This window comes from Pogona vitticeps, chromosome 1 (genome assembly GCF_051106095.1).
Source record: "Pogona vitticeps strain Pit_001003342236 chromosome 1, PviZW2.1, whole genome shotgun sequence".
Lineage (NCBI taxonomy): Eukaryota > Metazoa > Chordata > Lepidosauria > Squamata > Agamidae > Pogona > Pogona vitticeps.
In genome coordinates, this window is record NC_135783.1 from 296,104,347 (window position 1) to 296,121,275 (window position 16,929).

A 16,929-nucleotide genomic window follows, 5' to 3' on the forward strand; every position below is an offset into this window, starting at 1 on the left:
TTGTTTTCATTGTCATTTGCTGTTATGTAACCAAAGTATTCTAGCTTTTTGTACTTTACGTGTTATACGATTTCTTGGTCTTTATTTATTTGCTTTAGTACTTGTTCTTTGGTTGCCCTCTCAATCTAAGATATTCTCAGTGTCCGGTGACAAATTCACAACTCAAATGTTTTTTACAGCAGTCTATTTTACAGGCCAAAACTCTATGCCATATAGCAGAAACAGGAAAACCTAGCATTGTACAATGAGAATTCACTAAGCCAGTTTTAGTGCTTGTTGCATGCAACATTCTTCATCTTCAAGAAGCTGCTCCAGACCATCTGTATTGTGACTTCTGTTACACAGCTATGATCCCATGGTTCATTTAGTCAAATTCCATGAGACTAATATTTGTCAGTACTCTTCACATCTTCATTTTGCATCTTTTATTGTGTCTACTGGCCTGTTTGCTTTTCAGCTGATTATCATGATCACTGGTACCGCTATAGATTTTAGACCACTCAGGAATGACAATGATCAGGAAAAGCAAAGTGGTCCCCTAGCTTGGTTAGCATATGCTTTAATCTGAAATTGAATTGCCACATCTACTGCATTTTTTTTTTTGCCACACAGTTGAAGTATTTTTATGTTTCTAACAATTTTCGGAACAGTTTTAAATAGTTTAATATCATTTTTATACACAGAAATCTCTTATTCCATGTTATCACACACTATGCAACCACTATAAACTTCATTCTGCTCACAATTGCTATGAACTTCATAAATTCCCTCAACACCCATTTGCTAACTGAAAATCCTTTGGCAACTGTGTGTCTAAGGAAAAAGGATGGGCTGTGATTCTCGAAAAAATAAACCAAAATAAATTTGTTAGAATTAAACTTGTTGATCTAAATTTATTTTAAAAATTTTTTCTTTGTGTTGTTTTTGATATATATGTTGAAACAGGCTAACGTGGTTACTTCTGTGAAATCTGCCAACTCTGGATCGCATGTTATGGGTGTCGTAAAGTGGACTCTGCTTCTCCGCATCTCGCTTATTAGCTTCTTGGTCATTTTCGCCTTTGTTTGTTTGTTTAGTCGTTAAGACGTGTCCGACTCTTCGTGACCCCATGGACCAGAGCACGCCAGGCCCTCCTGTCTTCCACTGCCTCCCAGAGTTGTGTCAAATTCACAACCTGTTGGTTGCTTCGATGACTCTCTCAAACCATCTCATCCTCTGTCGTCCCCTTCTCCTCCTGCCCTCACACTTTCCTAACATCATTTTCGCCTTATGATGGGATAATGCCCAGCTTTCTTTAGGAAACCACACGGTGTCTAAAAGGAATGCTGCCCTTTGCAGCGCACGCCTGTGAAGCAAAGAGGCGCTTTGATCAGGGACAGACGTTTTGAGAGTATGGGACATGAGGAGCCCCCCCCCCCCAGCCTGCCACTTAAATGCGTTGCTTGGTGTCGTCCAAGCCACTCCGCTCCCCCTCCGTCTTGCCACAGAGCCATACAACAACAACACCCCTTTTGCATCCGCTGCCAACTCTTTCCTCCGCACCTCTCCTTTGACTTCCTTCCTATTCTGTCGTTATGTAACCATCACTGTTGCTGCACTTGTGACCCCCTTCTCATTCCTCCTAGTATCCATTCCAGGTTTTACAAGTAGCGCAGATGATTTTTTTTAATGGACCCGGCGCGTCAATTGTCATTCCCAGCTCCCGTTATGTTCTATGGAAATTACAGAGACCCTCATTGTTTCCAGGGGCTATTCCTGGACTTCGTTTTAGTACATCCCCGAGCAACAGTTTTAACCAACACATCAGAGGCCGGAGTGAGGATCCCTCTATCTTCGGACCTCCCCTGCCGGAGTTGACAGAGAACGGAAGCTCAAACTGGGGGAACTAAGCGAAATTGCCGTACAATATGGCAGCGCCCTACACTTCATGAAGCTCTAGCAATTCAGATGTACGTTCCTTCTTCAAAGACGCGACATACACCTGGCCGGAAATGTGCCTCACAAACAACCTCCGGGAAGCGCACGAACTGCGAGGAAGGAGTTCCCCCAGAGCTGCTGCAATTGGTAATGAACTCGCGGCGCGTTTTGTTTATGGCTAGGGTTCCTAGGACGGCGCGTGGAGTTGGTTGGGAAGCGTATATTCGGTGCCTTTTATTTCTTTGTACTTTGCATTTTCCTCTGCTAGCGATCATAGTAATTTCTCCAAACTGCTGGAATCTTTGGCTTTCCCTCTCCCAGCCTGGTGCCAAATGTACTAACGTAAAACTTGGAAAACCAAAGGTAGTCCTACTCAGATGTCTAAAAGAAGTGGACTTGTCCACGAAAGCTCACATTAAAATACAGTATAGCAGTTAGTCTTTGCGTGGTACATCTTTGTCTTCTTTATTTTTCTTTTGATTTTGCCAAAGGTAGAAAGATGAAGTCTGCTCGAGGGAATGCCGTATCTGACGCTAGACGCACAAAAGACGCTGTTTTGGATCTATGAAATTGAGCGCCCTTTAAAGAAATAAGGGACATCTTACCCGCCTCTCTCCCCCCACCCCAGAACCGAATAATATCTCGTGTTAGTCAGCTCGGATCCTGTACCATTAGAAGACCGCATTCGCCTATTCCTTTCCTTGTTACTTAGTTTTAATTTGCCCCCTCTGAGTCCGGGGTGCGTGGATGGAGCAATTTAGTTCCTTTTTTTTAAAGTCGTGCTATTTAACTGTATTTGGCTAGTCTGGCAAAAGGAATATTGTTGTTGTTGTTGTACGTTGTCAAGTAGTCTCCAACTTAGGTGGACTATGAATACGTTTCGTTTAGTCGTTTAGTCCGACTCTTCGTGACCCCATGGACCAGAGCACGCCAGGCCCTCCTGTCTTCCACTGCCTCCCGGAGTTGGGTCAGATTCATGTTGGTTGCTTCGGTGACACTGTCCAACCATCTCGTCCTCTGTCGTCCCCTTCTCCTCTTGCCTTCACTCTTTCCCAACATTAAGGTCTTTTCCAGGGAGTCTTTTCTTCTCATTAGATGGCCAAAGTATTGGAGCCTCAGCTTCAGGATCTGTCCTTCCAGTGAGCACTATCAATAAGCAATCTCCAAAAGGGCCTGTCCTCAACTGCCCTGCTTTGCTCTGGTGAACTCAAGGCTATGGTTTCTTTAGGGAGTCACCTCATCTCTTATTTACGGTTCCTCTATTCCTGCTGCCTTCCACCTTTCCCAGCATTATTGTCTTTTCCAGAAAATCCTGCCTTCTCATGACATACACAAAGTAGGACAGCCTACTTTGAATATATACGTAATATAGTGGTATTATTTACTTATTTCTATTATTTAACACCTATTACTTAAACTCTTTTCAGCACTGTAATGGTAGTAGAAGATAAAAACTAGATGCAAGAATGTATTCTGTTCTGTATGCCAACTTTAATCTCATTTCATCTGTGAGGCAATGAGTTTCTACATAGCACAGTAGATTGATCTACATTTGGCTCTTGCATAGAGCATCCTTCTAGCCAACAGTTTTGTTTAGGAAACATTACTGTAGAAATACAGAGTATTGATCAAATGTGAAATAGCATGCCCAAAGTAAATTGAGATCCAAAAATATAAGAAAGGTAGCATCAGAAAAGATTGGGACTGGACATTTTGTTATAAACATTATGTTTATTGGCAGCTTTTCTCATAGAAGCACAATAAGACTATGTTCTGTAAGTATTTAGCTGCTTTCCTGTCTCCAGATCTGGAGCAAATATGTCTAGTTCCCAGTTCCTTGAGATCGCTCTCTCTCTTTTCTTCCCCAGGGCAAAAATTAGAGCTACCCATATATCAGGAGTGAGTATTTTATTTCGCTACATGAGTGCATGATTTTCTATCTAGTCTTTGTAAACTGCATATCAAAGATGGGTAATACTGTACTGTACTGTGAACATGTTTCCATTCCAAATGCATGTTCGTAATATAGTGTGTGAGAGGGTTGTTGGGTGAGTGCCTCTTGTTTCCCCATTCACGAAACAGCATGAAGCCATCTTTTTGCTTCAGACCGTTAACATTTATTAACAAAGGCCCAATAGGGGCAACAGGCATAACTCAACAGGTAGAGTTCCTTTTCTCCAATGGGTTGAGGAAGGGATTCCAAGAACTTCCGTCAATTTTAGGGGGTCTTCTCCCTTCATCAGTCCAAGAGTCTCTTAAGTTTTTAGACCCTGTATGGACCCTGGCGGCAGCAAGATCAGAATCATTGGACCCCAGCCTCCACCACTCTGCTGTCAGTGGCCTCCCAGGGTTCTCCCATGCCTTCCAGTTCTTGCTTGGAATACATCCCACCATCTTTCCCATCACTCCTCACTCTCTCTTGGGCCAGGGCTTGCTCTCTCTTTCCTCTGTTTTCTGCCCATACCATGTGACGGTTTGGGGGGTACCATTTCTTTCTGCCTTCTCTCCATTCCTCCCCTGGCACCATCAAATTTTCCCATTCACCAGTCCAGAGGTTCTCCAGTTATATCCATTCCCATCCTTCTGACAGGACTTTCCCCTTTCCCTTTTTAACTCTTAGTACATCTGGACTCCTCCACCCACCTTCCATTTGCTGCACTCTTTCCCCCCCTCCTCCTGTGTTTTCCATGCCCCTTCTACCATCTTATCTTCCTTTTCTACCTTTTCTTCTACAATTGGTTTATCTCTTTCTTCTGCATTGCCTTTCTTTCCCCGCATGGTGTCCTAAAGCTTCTGATTTTCAATCTTGCCCCACCTTTTGATGGTAGAGAGGATGGCGTGCGCACACACACATACGCATGTCTCATAGTGCGAAGGAGAGAGTTTAGGCCACCCTGTATAGTTTAGTATAGAGTATTCTAGTATAACGGTGAGCAGACAACATCATCCCCCCCTTGCCCTGAGCTGCCCCCCCAGATGTTAGCAAGTCAGGATTACATGGTGACTTTTAAGCATTTCTTCTTAATCAATAAACTTACATACTGAGATGTCTTCTGGGAGTCTCCAAAGTAGACAAAGCCAATTCCTTCTGTTGTACTTCCCTTCTTTTAATTATCCCTACCTTGATTTTATAGTTTTAATGTATTTTGCCTCAGTATTACTATGGTTTCCAAAATACTGACTTTCTCTTGATATTATGATTACTTAATAACTATTTTCCCTCTACTATTCTTTACAGATTACAAGATAAATCTGTACTGTCCTTTTTATGGAGGTGAAGTAGTGCAAAGAATGGGAAGATGTTGAGGCCCACAGCGGTCACTGTTACTGTGGCCACCCTGTTAGGTATTGTAGGAGGAGGGCTGCTTTTTTGGAAGGTAATCCAACACTGGAAAGACAAAACGTGTGCTGCCCGTAAGCAAGGAGGGGCTGTTAAGAAAGAAGAAAACCTCTCTGAAGAGGAGTTTGCTACATTAATATCCTCTTCCACAATCCCATGGTTGCAAAAGATTCTTGAAGGAGAAGTGGTTATCATTTCTGAGGTAGAGAAGTGGAATGAAGTGGAGCTCTTACTAAAAAAAGAGTTGGAACATTGTCCAGTCCTTGGAATTGACTGTGAATGGGTAAGTATTAAAGGCTGCAATACATTTTAACCCCGTAAGGTTAAGGGTAAAGAAAGTATAATCTCCAGATATTTCTGAACTGCAGCTCCCAGCATTCCTCACCATCACCTACACTGGCTGCTGGGGTTAATAAGGTGGCTAGTGGTGAAGCATACTGGGAATTGCAGTCCAACACCATCAAGAGGGATGTGCTTCACCCATTTTGGGCCTAGTATCATAAAACAGATGCAAATGATGACTGGATTTATTTACTAGAAACAGCAATGTCACATCTATAAGACTAACTAGTCTTTATTTTTCATAAGCTGTCATGTGTCTAAGCGCACTTCTTCAGATGAATAGAGTGGTCCTTTCTCTGGGAGAAGCTTAAAGCCGTTGTCAAATTAAACCATTGGTAACTGTTCTAAACTGCCAACAGTTCTCCTTACCAACAGTTTAAAGTTAGTTCTTTAACAGACAATGGAAAGTAATTAAGTCTATCACAGTGGTGGGATCAGGGTCTGATTGGGTGACAAAGGGTCAGAGGATTAGATCAGTATATCTGTGTTTCCAGGTGTTTCTACATTTCTGCTCTTTTACCCTCAGTGCTGTTTTGCATTGCTGTCTATGGCTGGTTGGCATCAGTGGCACAAATTCTATAAAGAAAATAACTCTTCCCAAACAAAATTGTTCTGCCTATAAAGTATACTGATAGCAAACATCTTTTCTATATGTGGGTCCTTGTGCAGGCAAATAAACACCATATCTGTATGTGATGGTAGTACTATTAGGTGCAGGTGAACCCTAAGGTCTGCAGAAGCATCTGGAAAAAAATGTAACAAAGGGATAAGACTTAACTGGAGTAAGGCTCTGGAGTTCAGTGCTAGGAACCTGATTTCCATGGCTATGGAACTCCCAGTGAATTCTGCAATTAGGGGGAAACAACCTGAGTCATAGGGTAGTTTCTAGAACAGAGGCAGAGAATCTGTGACCCTACACATGTTGATGAATTATTGATTCCCATCATCCTTTATGTTACATCATGGGCCCATGAGTTGAAGAGTCTAGCATTTCAAGAGCCAGAGTTCTCCAGCCCTATTCTAGCAGATTTCAGGTCCAGGATTTGTCTTCTTCAATTGGGGGTGGGTAGTATAATCTGTAATATTTCCTTTGGGTCTATAAAAAACAAAACTGAAAATGCCCCTGTACTCAGTGAGTATGACCTAGACTGGCAAATGCCTTTTCTTTATAAAACTCTTTCCTACTGTTCTGCGACATACATTTCAGTAAGAAATGAACCCATTCATTCTTCTCTTCTTTCTAGGTGTCAACAGAAGGGAAGAAGACCAAGCCTGTCTCTCTTTTACAAATGGCAGCGGCCAGTGGTCTTTGTATTCTTCTCCGCTTGTCCAGGCTGACTGGTGGTGGGCAGGTTCTTCCAAAGACATTGGTGGACATTCTGGCAGATGGTGGCATCTTAAAAGTTGGAGTGGGGTGTTGGGAAGATGCCTGCAAGTTACTTCGTGACTATGGTGTAGTAGTCAAAGGGACTGTGGATCTCCGGTATTTGGCCATGAGACAGAGGTGTGTAACCTCCCCGGAAGAGTGTGTCCTTTGGTACTCAAATATACCATATTTTTCCATGTATAAGACTATACTTTTGTTTAAAATTTGTAGACTAAAAATTGAGGCTCATCTTATACACGGAAGTAAGTTGAGGAGAGTACAAAAACAAGTGGAGGGGAAAGCGGGGATCAAATTGTTCCTGCAGGATCACTTTGATCCCTGATTTCCCCTCTGCTTGCTAAGTCCCATGGGGCTTAACAAAAGGAGGGGGGAAGAATCAAAGCAATCCTATGGCTGTAGAAGGGGGAAAGGGATCAACATGATCGTGCAGTTGCGGGATTGCTTTGATCCCTTTCCCCCTCCTTTTGCTAAGCTCCATGGGGCTTAGCACGAAAGGAGAAAGCAGGGATCAAAGTGATCCTGCAGCGCTTTGATCCCTTTCCCCTTACATTTGCTAAGCCACACTTAGATTTCTTAATTTTGGGTTAGAAAAGTGGGGGTGTCTTATACATGGGGGCATCTTATACATGTGCTTCTAATTTTTTTTTATTCGCTCCACCAATAGAAACCTTTCTAAGCCAGTATTCCGTGGCACTTCCCTTGAGAGGAAATTCCCATCAGTCTAGTAACACTGCTTACACAAGTGGCATGATCCTACATTTCTACACAGATAGGACTTCACACTCAGTGAAAGCCGTATAGAATATAAAGCACAGAATGATACTAAGTGCAGTTGGCCCTAAATATAGTAACAACTGTTCTTTTGCTGCTTATTGTGTTGTTGTTAGTAGTATTTGTTTATAACTGAGTTCTAATACTGTTACATGTCTCAGTGTGGTGTATAGGATAGAGTAACAGATGAGGACTTTGGAAGAACAGGTTGTAATCCCAGCTCAGCCATGGAAAGTCACTGGGGTTTGGAGTGGAACTGGTAAAACCACTCCTTAACTATCTCACATATCTTGAAAGTCCTATTAGGGTCTCTGTAAGTCAGTTCTGACTTGATGGCACAGAACACACTTCATTGTTACATATTTTTTCCTATTTTATATCCTGTTTCCTATTTCAATCAAATGACAACAGCTATGAAAGGATTTTACAAAGTCAGTAGCATTGACAATTTAGATTTCAAAATGTTGAGATTAATTAATAAACTCTGGGTCTTAATTAAGAAAGTTCTGTACATGTTTTATAGTGATTGAGCAGGGAAATAGCTTATACACTTTGTCCTGTCCCAAAGCCAATCTGTCTTATTGGGTAAACATAATTATTTCTCTCTTCCCCACCTTCTACAAAACCTAAAGTAAAGCTCTTGCCCAGAATGGCCTCAGTCTCAAGTCTCTTGCTGAGAGGATTCTCAACTACTCACTTGATAAGTCTCTTCACCTACGCTGCAGCAACTGGGAAGAAGAAGAACTGGCTCAAGAACAGGTTTGTGGGATTTCCTCCCCCCCCCCCCACCGCCCATTGTGGTAGCATCATTTTGTAGTTAAGGCAGTTTACACTTGCCTGGTGGATTGCCTGCTTTGGCCATTTCAATAGCTTCAATTAAGGTGGAGATGCCCCCTCCTGCAAGTCTGAGGTTGCCCCAAGACTACTCCTTATGCCCATATGCCAGAATTTGCTGGCTTACATTATTTTTTTGCTCATGTTCTGTTTTTGTGTTTCCTCTGTTGGTGGTAGATGTATGGTGTAGGTGCCACATAATGAGAAACATCCTGTCAGGAGCTGGTATGAAATTTCTTGAATAATTTCCCTGGCAAATAGACAAGTTGTTTGTGATAAGCCTCTCAGGCGCTTGATTATTGTAACTGATGTCCTTGGTTATTTTTCAAAGTGCACTTTGCTCCTCTTTCATAGTACTTCTTAGTTTCAGGCACCTTCCCACTCCTCAGACCATTATACTCACATATGATTCATTCTTATACCTCTGAATATGTGACTTGGGCATCTTAGCTCTCTAAGGAAATGGTTCTCTATCGCTACCTACTTTTCCTGGTTGGTTCCCAGTTTCAGTACTTTGGCCTAGCTCTGCACCACAGTTTTATTCCAATGTCTCAAACATTAATTCATATGTGGTCATGAATCAAATGTGAGCAACAATGTGATTCAAACTAAGATAGGGATAATCACATATACCGTGTTTCCCCCCAAATAAGACAGGGTCTTATATTAATTTTTGCTCCAAAAATGCATTAGGGCTTATTTTCAGGGGATGTTTTTTTTTTCATGTACAACAATCTACATTTATTCAAATACAGTTATATCATCTTCTGGTTTCTGCACAATGGTGGAGGGTGGGGTTTCACTTAACTGGGGCTAATTTTGGGGGTAGACCTTATATTATTAGCATCCTGAAAAATCATACTAGGGCTTATTTTCCGATTAGGACTTATTTTCGGGGAAACAGGGTATGTGGAGATACTTAACTCAGAATACACATTAGTTATACACGTTGATTGGTCATACACGTTGATTGGTATTTCATAGAAGGCTCTCACATCATCATCAGCAGTTAGTAGTGGGTGTGTAAATCAAAAAGTCCTTCCATTTGTGACAACATCTAAGAACAAGAAGGATTTCCTTCCATACTTTATTCACTGTCATGTATTCCCTTCATGTTTAGGAGTGTTTATCCTGGATTCTGTCAAAGATCAAAAAAGCTGTTGCACAGTATAATGTGGACTTTCCCCCCCTTTCCTCTGCAGGTTGTGTACGCTGCCAGGGATGCCCAGGTGTCAGTAGCTTTGTTCCTTCATCTGCTGAGATTGCCCTTCTTGCCTTGTACATCAGGCAGTGAGCCTGCTCTTCCCAGCTGGGAAAAGGTTCTGAGGAAGTGTCAGGGCTTGGTGGATGTGGCCTTTAAAGCAAGAAACAGTAGTAGCCTTGGAGAGGAAGAAAACAGAAAAGTCTCAGAGCAAAAGCGGAAGAATCAGAAGCCACAAGCAAACGGGCAGTCCGCTGGCAGTGGGCAAACAAAAGATCCTCGAAAACATAAGCGAAAGCCCCTAGGAGTAGGATATTCAGTGAGGTAATTGTGCCTTTTTCCCCTAAAGTGGTCCAACAGTCAGGGTTCAGTAGCCTATCATGGGTCTGCTACAAGTATAAAGGTTGTTTCTGGAGATGAATTCTTGAAGGAAACCCTGGCAGGTGGACATAGCTTTTGAGGTTTCATTTTCCTTTCCTGGCTTGGTTAGAGTGCCTGAATGAGAGAGCCTTCCATATTTTGGAGCACGAGGTACAGACCAAGATAGAAACCGGGTTTCTTGTTGGAAATGCTTAGGCATTCCTTCGTTATCTTTAAGAATTTGCTTGCGTGGCTCTGTTTTTGTTAAAGTGCTGGAAATGTCACAAAACACTGTGCAGAAAAGAAAAGTGGGGGAGTCTCCATCGCAGTGACTGACATAAATAAAAAAGGGAAGAAGAAAATAATCAAACTGAGGTGCATCAAAACAGGGCAATTTTCCCCCAGAAAAGTGTAGAATGGCTACTGATGGAGACAATGGAAGATGAAAGATAAAATTGTTATCAACAAGATCTACAGGAAGAGCTTTGTTGTTCTGGCACTTAGCCGGAACGGTTGGCAGATAGGAAGACCACTGATGGAAATAGTCTTGTGAGTAGAGGAACCAAGGAGCAGTTAGCCCTAGCCAGACTGACATTCTCAGCGTTCCACTTCTCTTGATGACTACCGGGTGGAGTTTTGTCTTCTAGTCAGATTTGCTATATTTATACAGTAGATAGAATGTACAGTAGTTTATAGTAGAATGTGACTTTTTCACTAAAGTTTGCTTAAGCTCTACTTGGAAGTAAGTTCTGTTGAAATTAGTGAGTCTTGCTTTTAAGTGAATGAACGGAAGACACTCAGATGTAGCCATTCAGTTTATCTGTCTAACAAGTGTGTTTATACCTCATAAAAAACAGCAGTTATACTGGGCAGGGCAAGGTACAATTTCATGTTGGATAATGCCTGTAACATCCATTTGTTTTCACAGAAAATCTCCCTTATATGAAAATTGCTTCTTGCATGCACCAGATGGGCAGCCTCTTTGCACTTGTGATCGCAAGAAGGCCCAATGGTACCTTGACAAGGGCATTGGAGGTTTGTGAGCCTGTTTCGTATTAGTCAGCAAGAATAGTTAAGGTTGGAAAGTCATTGCCACTGTTTTAGATGTTGTTGTTAGGAAACCACTGATGAAAAATGGCCTCACTGCTTGATGTAGATCAAAATAATAATTCATACTTGAGATGCATATATAGCCAATCTGATGGAATCTATGTTATCTTCCCATTCGTTCTTCTCCAGCTTCCTGAAGCTGGTGATACTAAGCAGACCTCAATATTCTCTTTTTACATAGTAACTCATTCTGGCCACCTGCTGCCCGTGCCTTTCTGCCTTTTTCCTTCCCTGAGGTAGAAAATCAGCTCTCCATCTGAATAAAAGATGAACCCAGTCTACATGCTTATGAGAGAGAAAGGTAGAGAAGGGGCCACTGGTGATGAAACTAGAGCATCAGGACTACTTCACTTCTGCCTCAGCAATATCCTGCGATTTGTACAGGGAAGGTCAAACTGATATCGATATAAGTACTAAAAAAAGCTAGATCAGACCCGTGTCTCTGCCACTGCTTGATGTTCAGCTTTACAGTCAATATTTGGTGCAATTTATTATTTAAAGCAGGAATGAGGAATGTGTAGCCCTCACCAGTATAACTCATGGTGAGGAATTATGGGAACTGCAGTCTAGCAACATATGGATACTGCACATTTCCCTTCCCTATTTCAGGGAGTGTAAATGAGCAGAAAGTGAACACTGAAGATCTGATGTTCTCTGTCTTTGCCATTCCAGAATTGGTGAGCACTGACCCATTTATTGTGAAGTTGCAGTTTGAACCTTCTGGGCGCCCTGAGTCTAAAAGGGATTACTACTTGACAGTCAAAGAGAACCTGTGTGTTGTGTGTGGTAAAAGGGAGTCTTACATTAGGTGAGTTGTCCAGAGAAGATCCTTTCATCTGATGGAGCACAATTCTAGAAGGCACGCTAAGTGAGAGTTTCTATTGTGTTACATTTTTTGAAGACATAAAAAATAACACTGGATAGGATCCTGTGAATATATAAGTATGGAAATGGAGTAAAATACCTGCTTGGTAATTTAGAGTCCACTGCTTGATAAGTAAAGTCCACTCCTTCAAATCCATATGAGATGCTAAATGTGACATAAATTTTTTAAAAATCATAAATTAAGTGAATCACAAAGCATTGTGATTTCACATTTCAGAAGATTTCAGATGATTATTTGTTGTACATAGCATTGCATGATCATATGGTATCCTATATCACATTAATTAATTTGAAGTCCAATAAGAGTATGAAATAATGAGAGTATGAAATAAACGGTCACAAATCAAAATGTGCATTGCATGCCCCTGACAAGCTTGTGAAAGCCACAGAAATATGTTGTTCTTATGTGCTATCAAGTTGCTTCTGCCTTATGACCACCCTAATAAGGTTTCTGAAGTATGTGATATGTTCAAGGAGTGATTTACCATTTCCATCCCCCCCCATATGTTTCCATGCTTGAGTGGAGATTTGAATACATATATCCTGAGTCCTAGTTCAACATTCTGTCCACTAAAATGCACTGGCTCCCATACCATATAGATCTACCTGTTGTTGTACCCTCTTGCAGATAGTGCTTCCATGTGTATTGGCGCTTTATTAATTCCCACACTTATTAATCACTATGCAACTGTTTCTACTATTAAAGCCACAATCCAGTTCTAACCAGATTGGTTAGAAGCCAGTTTGATTGTGGCAAGTCTCCAGAAGAACTGCAGAATAGCCATCAAGAATGTTTCTTCTGATCGATCTTAAATATTAGATGGTTCAGAGAGCCTGCTAAAGGTAGATCCAGGCCCAGTGGCTCTACCTTTCAGCAGGTTCCACTTAACTGAAGCTGTTTCCTCAACAGGAAGAACATAGTGCCTCATGAGTATCGGAAACATTTCCCCTTGGAGATGAAGGACCACAGCTCCCATGATGTGCTCCTCCTTTGCACGGCCTGCCATGCTGTCTCCAATTACTATGATAACCATCTCAAGCAGCAGCTGGCTGAGGAGTTTGGTGCCCCCATGGGCTGCGAGGAGGGAGTTCGCCTGCTTGAAGATCCCATCCGCAGGCAAGTCCGTTCAGCCGCCAGGGCTCTCCTGAATGCAGACAGCCTACCTGAAGCCAGGAAAGAGGAATTGTTGCAGGTGGTCAAGGACTATTTTGGATCTGCAGCAGTTTCTCCAGAGATGTTACAAGAAGCAGCAGGACTGGAAACCAGGTACAGTCAGAGACAGCAGCGACTTGAACAGCATGCCACTCTGTGTTCTGGGTCAGACTGATGAGGCAGGATTGTAGATCCACTGAGCTTTTTCTTCTGCAGCTTCTAACTTTTGGCTGCCTCTTTACAACTTCCTCAGGGGTTCTGTTTCTTTAGTCCTAGTCTCTTTGCTGTCAGCGGGAATAGGCTTGGCACGAGGAGTTTCTCCTGCATGGAAGTGATCTTCCATAGTTAAAGACAGAGAAGATGGACTGGATATTAAGAGTATATTATGGTGTTGCACGAAATGCAGGGTTCTCTCTCTCCCTGTCAAGGCAATAAAATGTGGGCATGCTCGCCATGTGTGTGTGTGTGGGTGCATCATCTTCATATGTGGATGGTGACATACATAAAGAGAAGAGTCTTCTACATCTGTGGAGTTAGTCCACATGCATTAGAACCCTGATCTGGTTCATGTGGGGAGACCCCACAGAAACAGGAGGCTCTATCCTTTAGACCCTCCATGTGTAGCAGGGCACCAGGTAGGAGGCAGTGGACATGATGAGAGAGGAAACTGGAACTAATGTGTTCCTCCTCCTCACATTATCAGTATCATCATATTTTAACAACTGAATGGGTCCTTCCTCCCCTGCCCTCAGTTTTTTTTTTTTACAGTAATAGAGCACAGCTCTATCCCAAACCCTTGGCCTGTTGTTAAGAATATATGCAGTTCTGTAACAAGATGGTGCTTTTATGTGGAACACTTTCTTTTCTGTTCAGAGTTCCAGTTACCCAGCCAGGCCCTTTCTCAGACTACTCCCTTCCACCTTCCCTTCCCAAACCTCCGGTAGCTCACTGTGCATGCTGAACACGCGCAGCCCTCATTGGGCACTTTTGAGGGTTTCCCCTCTTAAGGTCCTTTACCTAACAGTATTTGTGAACCTTCTGGCTTTAAACTTGACTGGTTTAGCCTGGTTTACACACAGAACTAACCCTTTGAAGATGGTCAGAATTTTATCAGCAAAACTTTCCTGCCATTATAGAACTACTCTGTCTCCCAGGTTGCTTATCCACAGGAATGCTAATACTACTTTTGCTTATGAAACTTAAAGAAACCTATACCAGTTTGAACTACAGGGAACACATTAAAGTGATTGACAGCATAATTCTGAAGTGTGAATAGGAGGCCAAAATGGTATTGGTTCTCTCTGTGATTCAGTATTCTACGAGGTTCTGTATCTGTCTGAATCAAAGCTTTGTTGTGCCTTTTCAGGATTTTTAACGAATGCTACATGCCACATGGCCTGAAAGTGGTGCACTGTTTTGCCAAAGGAGGACTGCGCTCGCTCATGCGACTGGAAAGATGTTGGCGCCAGCATTTCCTGGACGTAATGCAGCCCAAGCATCTCCCAGAGCAGTGGTCTGTGGATCACAATCATGACAAGATGATCCGCAAATATGGGGAGGATTTCCAGGTTAAAATCTCATGAAGGTTTACACTCCCAGAAGACAGAAGCGAAAAAGAAGTGAGAAAAGTGTGTAATGAACTTGAATGATCTCACAGAGGTGCTACTTCTTTTGGATTCCCATGTTAAAGAGCAGGTTCCTACTCAGATTTCCTGCAAATTGATACCAGCGGCAATTGCAAAAATGTTGTACAGTTAAGTTAAATATTAAGTGGTTTTTTAAATTAAAATTTGAATGGATGTTGTCTTTCTTCTTGGTATGCATAGACTCAGTTTACATGTGGAAACTTGAAGGCTGCTGGCTCAGTGTGTGTAGGAAGAATATTGTTGCAGTGTAACATCCCAGGCACCTTGTGGGTTGTAAGATGCCTTCTTGGTTATTAGCAAAATTCAAGGCCTATATCCAGTTTTTAGTCCCAAACAGAATAGACTGATTGAATAGATCACTAATATGACCTTGGTACAGCAGCACTTAATGTAAGTTCCATTTATTTGTGGGGTGTAATTCTAGTTAGAATTAATAATTAGATTTAGGTCCAGGAATGGTTTGCCTTCATCACAACTCATGGCCACCCGACTCAGGTGAGCTGTATGGGAACAGGATTTCCCTACAGACCTTTGCCTCAGCAATGAAGGTCTCTGGCCCTGCTGTGATTCCTGCCTCCCCTGTCCGCCACCCGCCTTGTTCCTGCCTTGCCTCCCTGGACCCTGCTGCCTTGATACTGTTCCTCCTGGCTTCGACTCCTGGACTGTCTGACCACAATTCACATCATCCTTCTACTTAGCTACTGTTTGGACTCAAAACCTTAGCTGGTTGATCTCTGCTTCGGCTGTAGAGTTGTTTCTAACTTGTCCCTGTGGTCTTGCTCTGGACTGGGTCCTGGTGCCTTTTCTACTGAACCCTGACAGTTTGCCGAGGCAAAGGTCTGTAGGGAAAGCCTGTTCTCATATAGCCCAGTCCTCAGCTTCCACAGGTGGCACTCCTGAGGAGCTGGGCAACAGCTGCAGGGAAAGGGCCCAGTCCTGGAATCTCAAGAGCAGTTCTCCCCAGAAGGACGGGGCTAATCCTGCTTGCACTAAGGTTGCATAGTTCTGGCATGGCCCCAGTCCTGACAGTAAGGTCTGATAGATGCTTATACATTCTAGATCCTATATATGTTAACTACCCAGCATTAGTACTTGTTAGGTATATCATCATTTTTGTGCATTTTTTAACATTTTAAAATAAATCACCACTTAACAAAAGAGGCATAAACTACTTTGCTTTTCTCATTCCAGCCATGATCCAAATCCTGGTTAGGGCAAGTGGAAGTTATGCTTGTGCATGGGCTGGTCACAGCTTTTTTCCCCAACTGCAGTCCTCAATGCCACATCAAGTCTTCCTGTGATTCCTTTAAAATAGGCTTTCAGAGCCAAAAGTGGATAGGTGCATTGATCTATGTCATTTTCGCATAGGTTATTTATAGGTACATTGTGTCCTGTTTAATTTTTCCTTTCAAAATATGCATATTTCTAGACTATTATCTCAAAGTTTGAGGTTTTAATTAGAGATGAGCTTTAGGAGAAGTGAACTGTGTTACAGCAAATTAATTTCAGAAATATGGAACAGACTGATTCACACCAGAGTTTGCTAACTTCAACTTTATCCAGCATCCCTATCCACAAAGAAATGCAGCAGGGGCAAGCTGTATTTAAAACAGCTGCAATGCATGTGCAGATCCCATACATAAACTGATACCATGTTTCCCTGAAAATAAGACAGTTTCTTATATTACCGTATTTTTCCGTGTATAAGACACCGCATGTATAATCCAAAATTAAGAAATCTAAGTGGGGCTTAGCAAGTGTAGGGGAAAAGGGATAAAAGCGCTGCAGAATCGCTTTGATCCCTGCTTTCCCACTCCACTTGTTTTTGTTCTCTCCTCAGCTTATTTCCGTGTATAGGACGATCCTCAATTTTTAGTCTAAAGATTTTAGACAAAAGTATAGTCTTATACACACACACACAAAAAACCCCGGTAATTTTTGCTCCAAAAACACGTAAGGGCTTATTTTCAGGGAATGTTTTAT

General features: G+C 42.2%; 1 protein-coding gene across 2 annotated transcripts; it reads left to right on the plus strand.

The window, feature by feature from the left end:
• Positions 1 to 1,483: 1,483 nt before the first annotated feature.
• EXD2 (exonuclease 3'-5' domain containing 2) lies at positions 1,484 to 15,089 on the plus strand. 2 transcript variants are annotated; one of them, XM_072986158.2, is made up of 10 exons: positions 2,033 to 2,064; positions 3,786 to 3,816; positions 5,156 to 5,540; positions 6,844 to 7,103; positions 8,390 to 8,516; positions 9,794 to 10,116; positions 11,081 to 11,187; positions 11,935 to 12,070; positions 13,058 to 13,414; positions 14,667 to 15,089. In XM_072986158.2, exons 3-10 carry the CDS (start codon positions 5,217 to 5,219, stop codon positions 14,881 to 14,883), a joined length of 1,851 nt encoding a protein of 616 aa, XP_072842259.2. In that variant the 5' UTR covers positions 2,033 to 2,064; positions 3,786 to 3,816; positions 5,156 to 5,216; the 3' UTR covers positions 14,884 to 15,089. The 2 variants fall into 2 exon arrangements, with proteins under 2 accessions (XP_020644182.3, XP_072842259.2); XM_020788523.3 differs by lacking the exon at positions 3,786 to 3,816 and having other exon boundaries at positions 1,484 to 2,064.
• Positions 15,090 to 16,929: the final 1,840 nt, after the last annotated feature.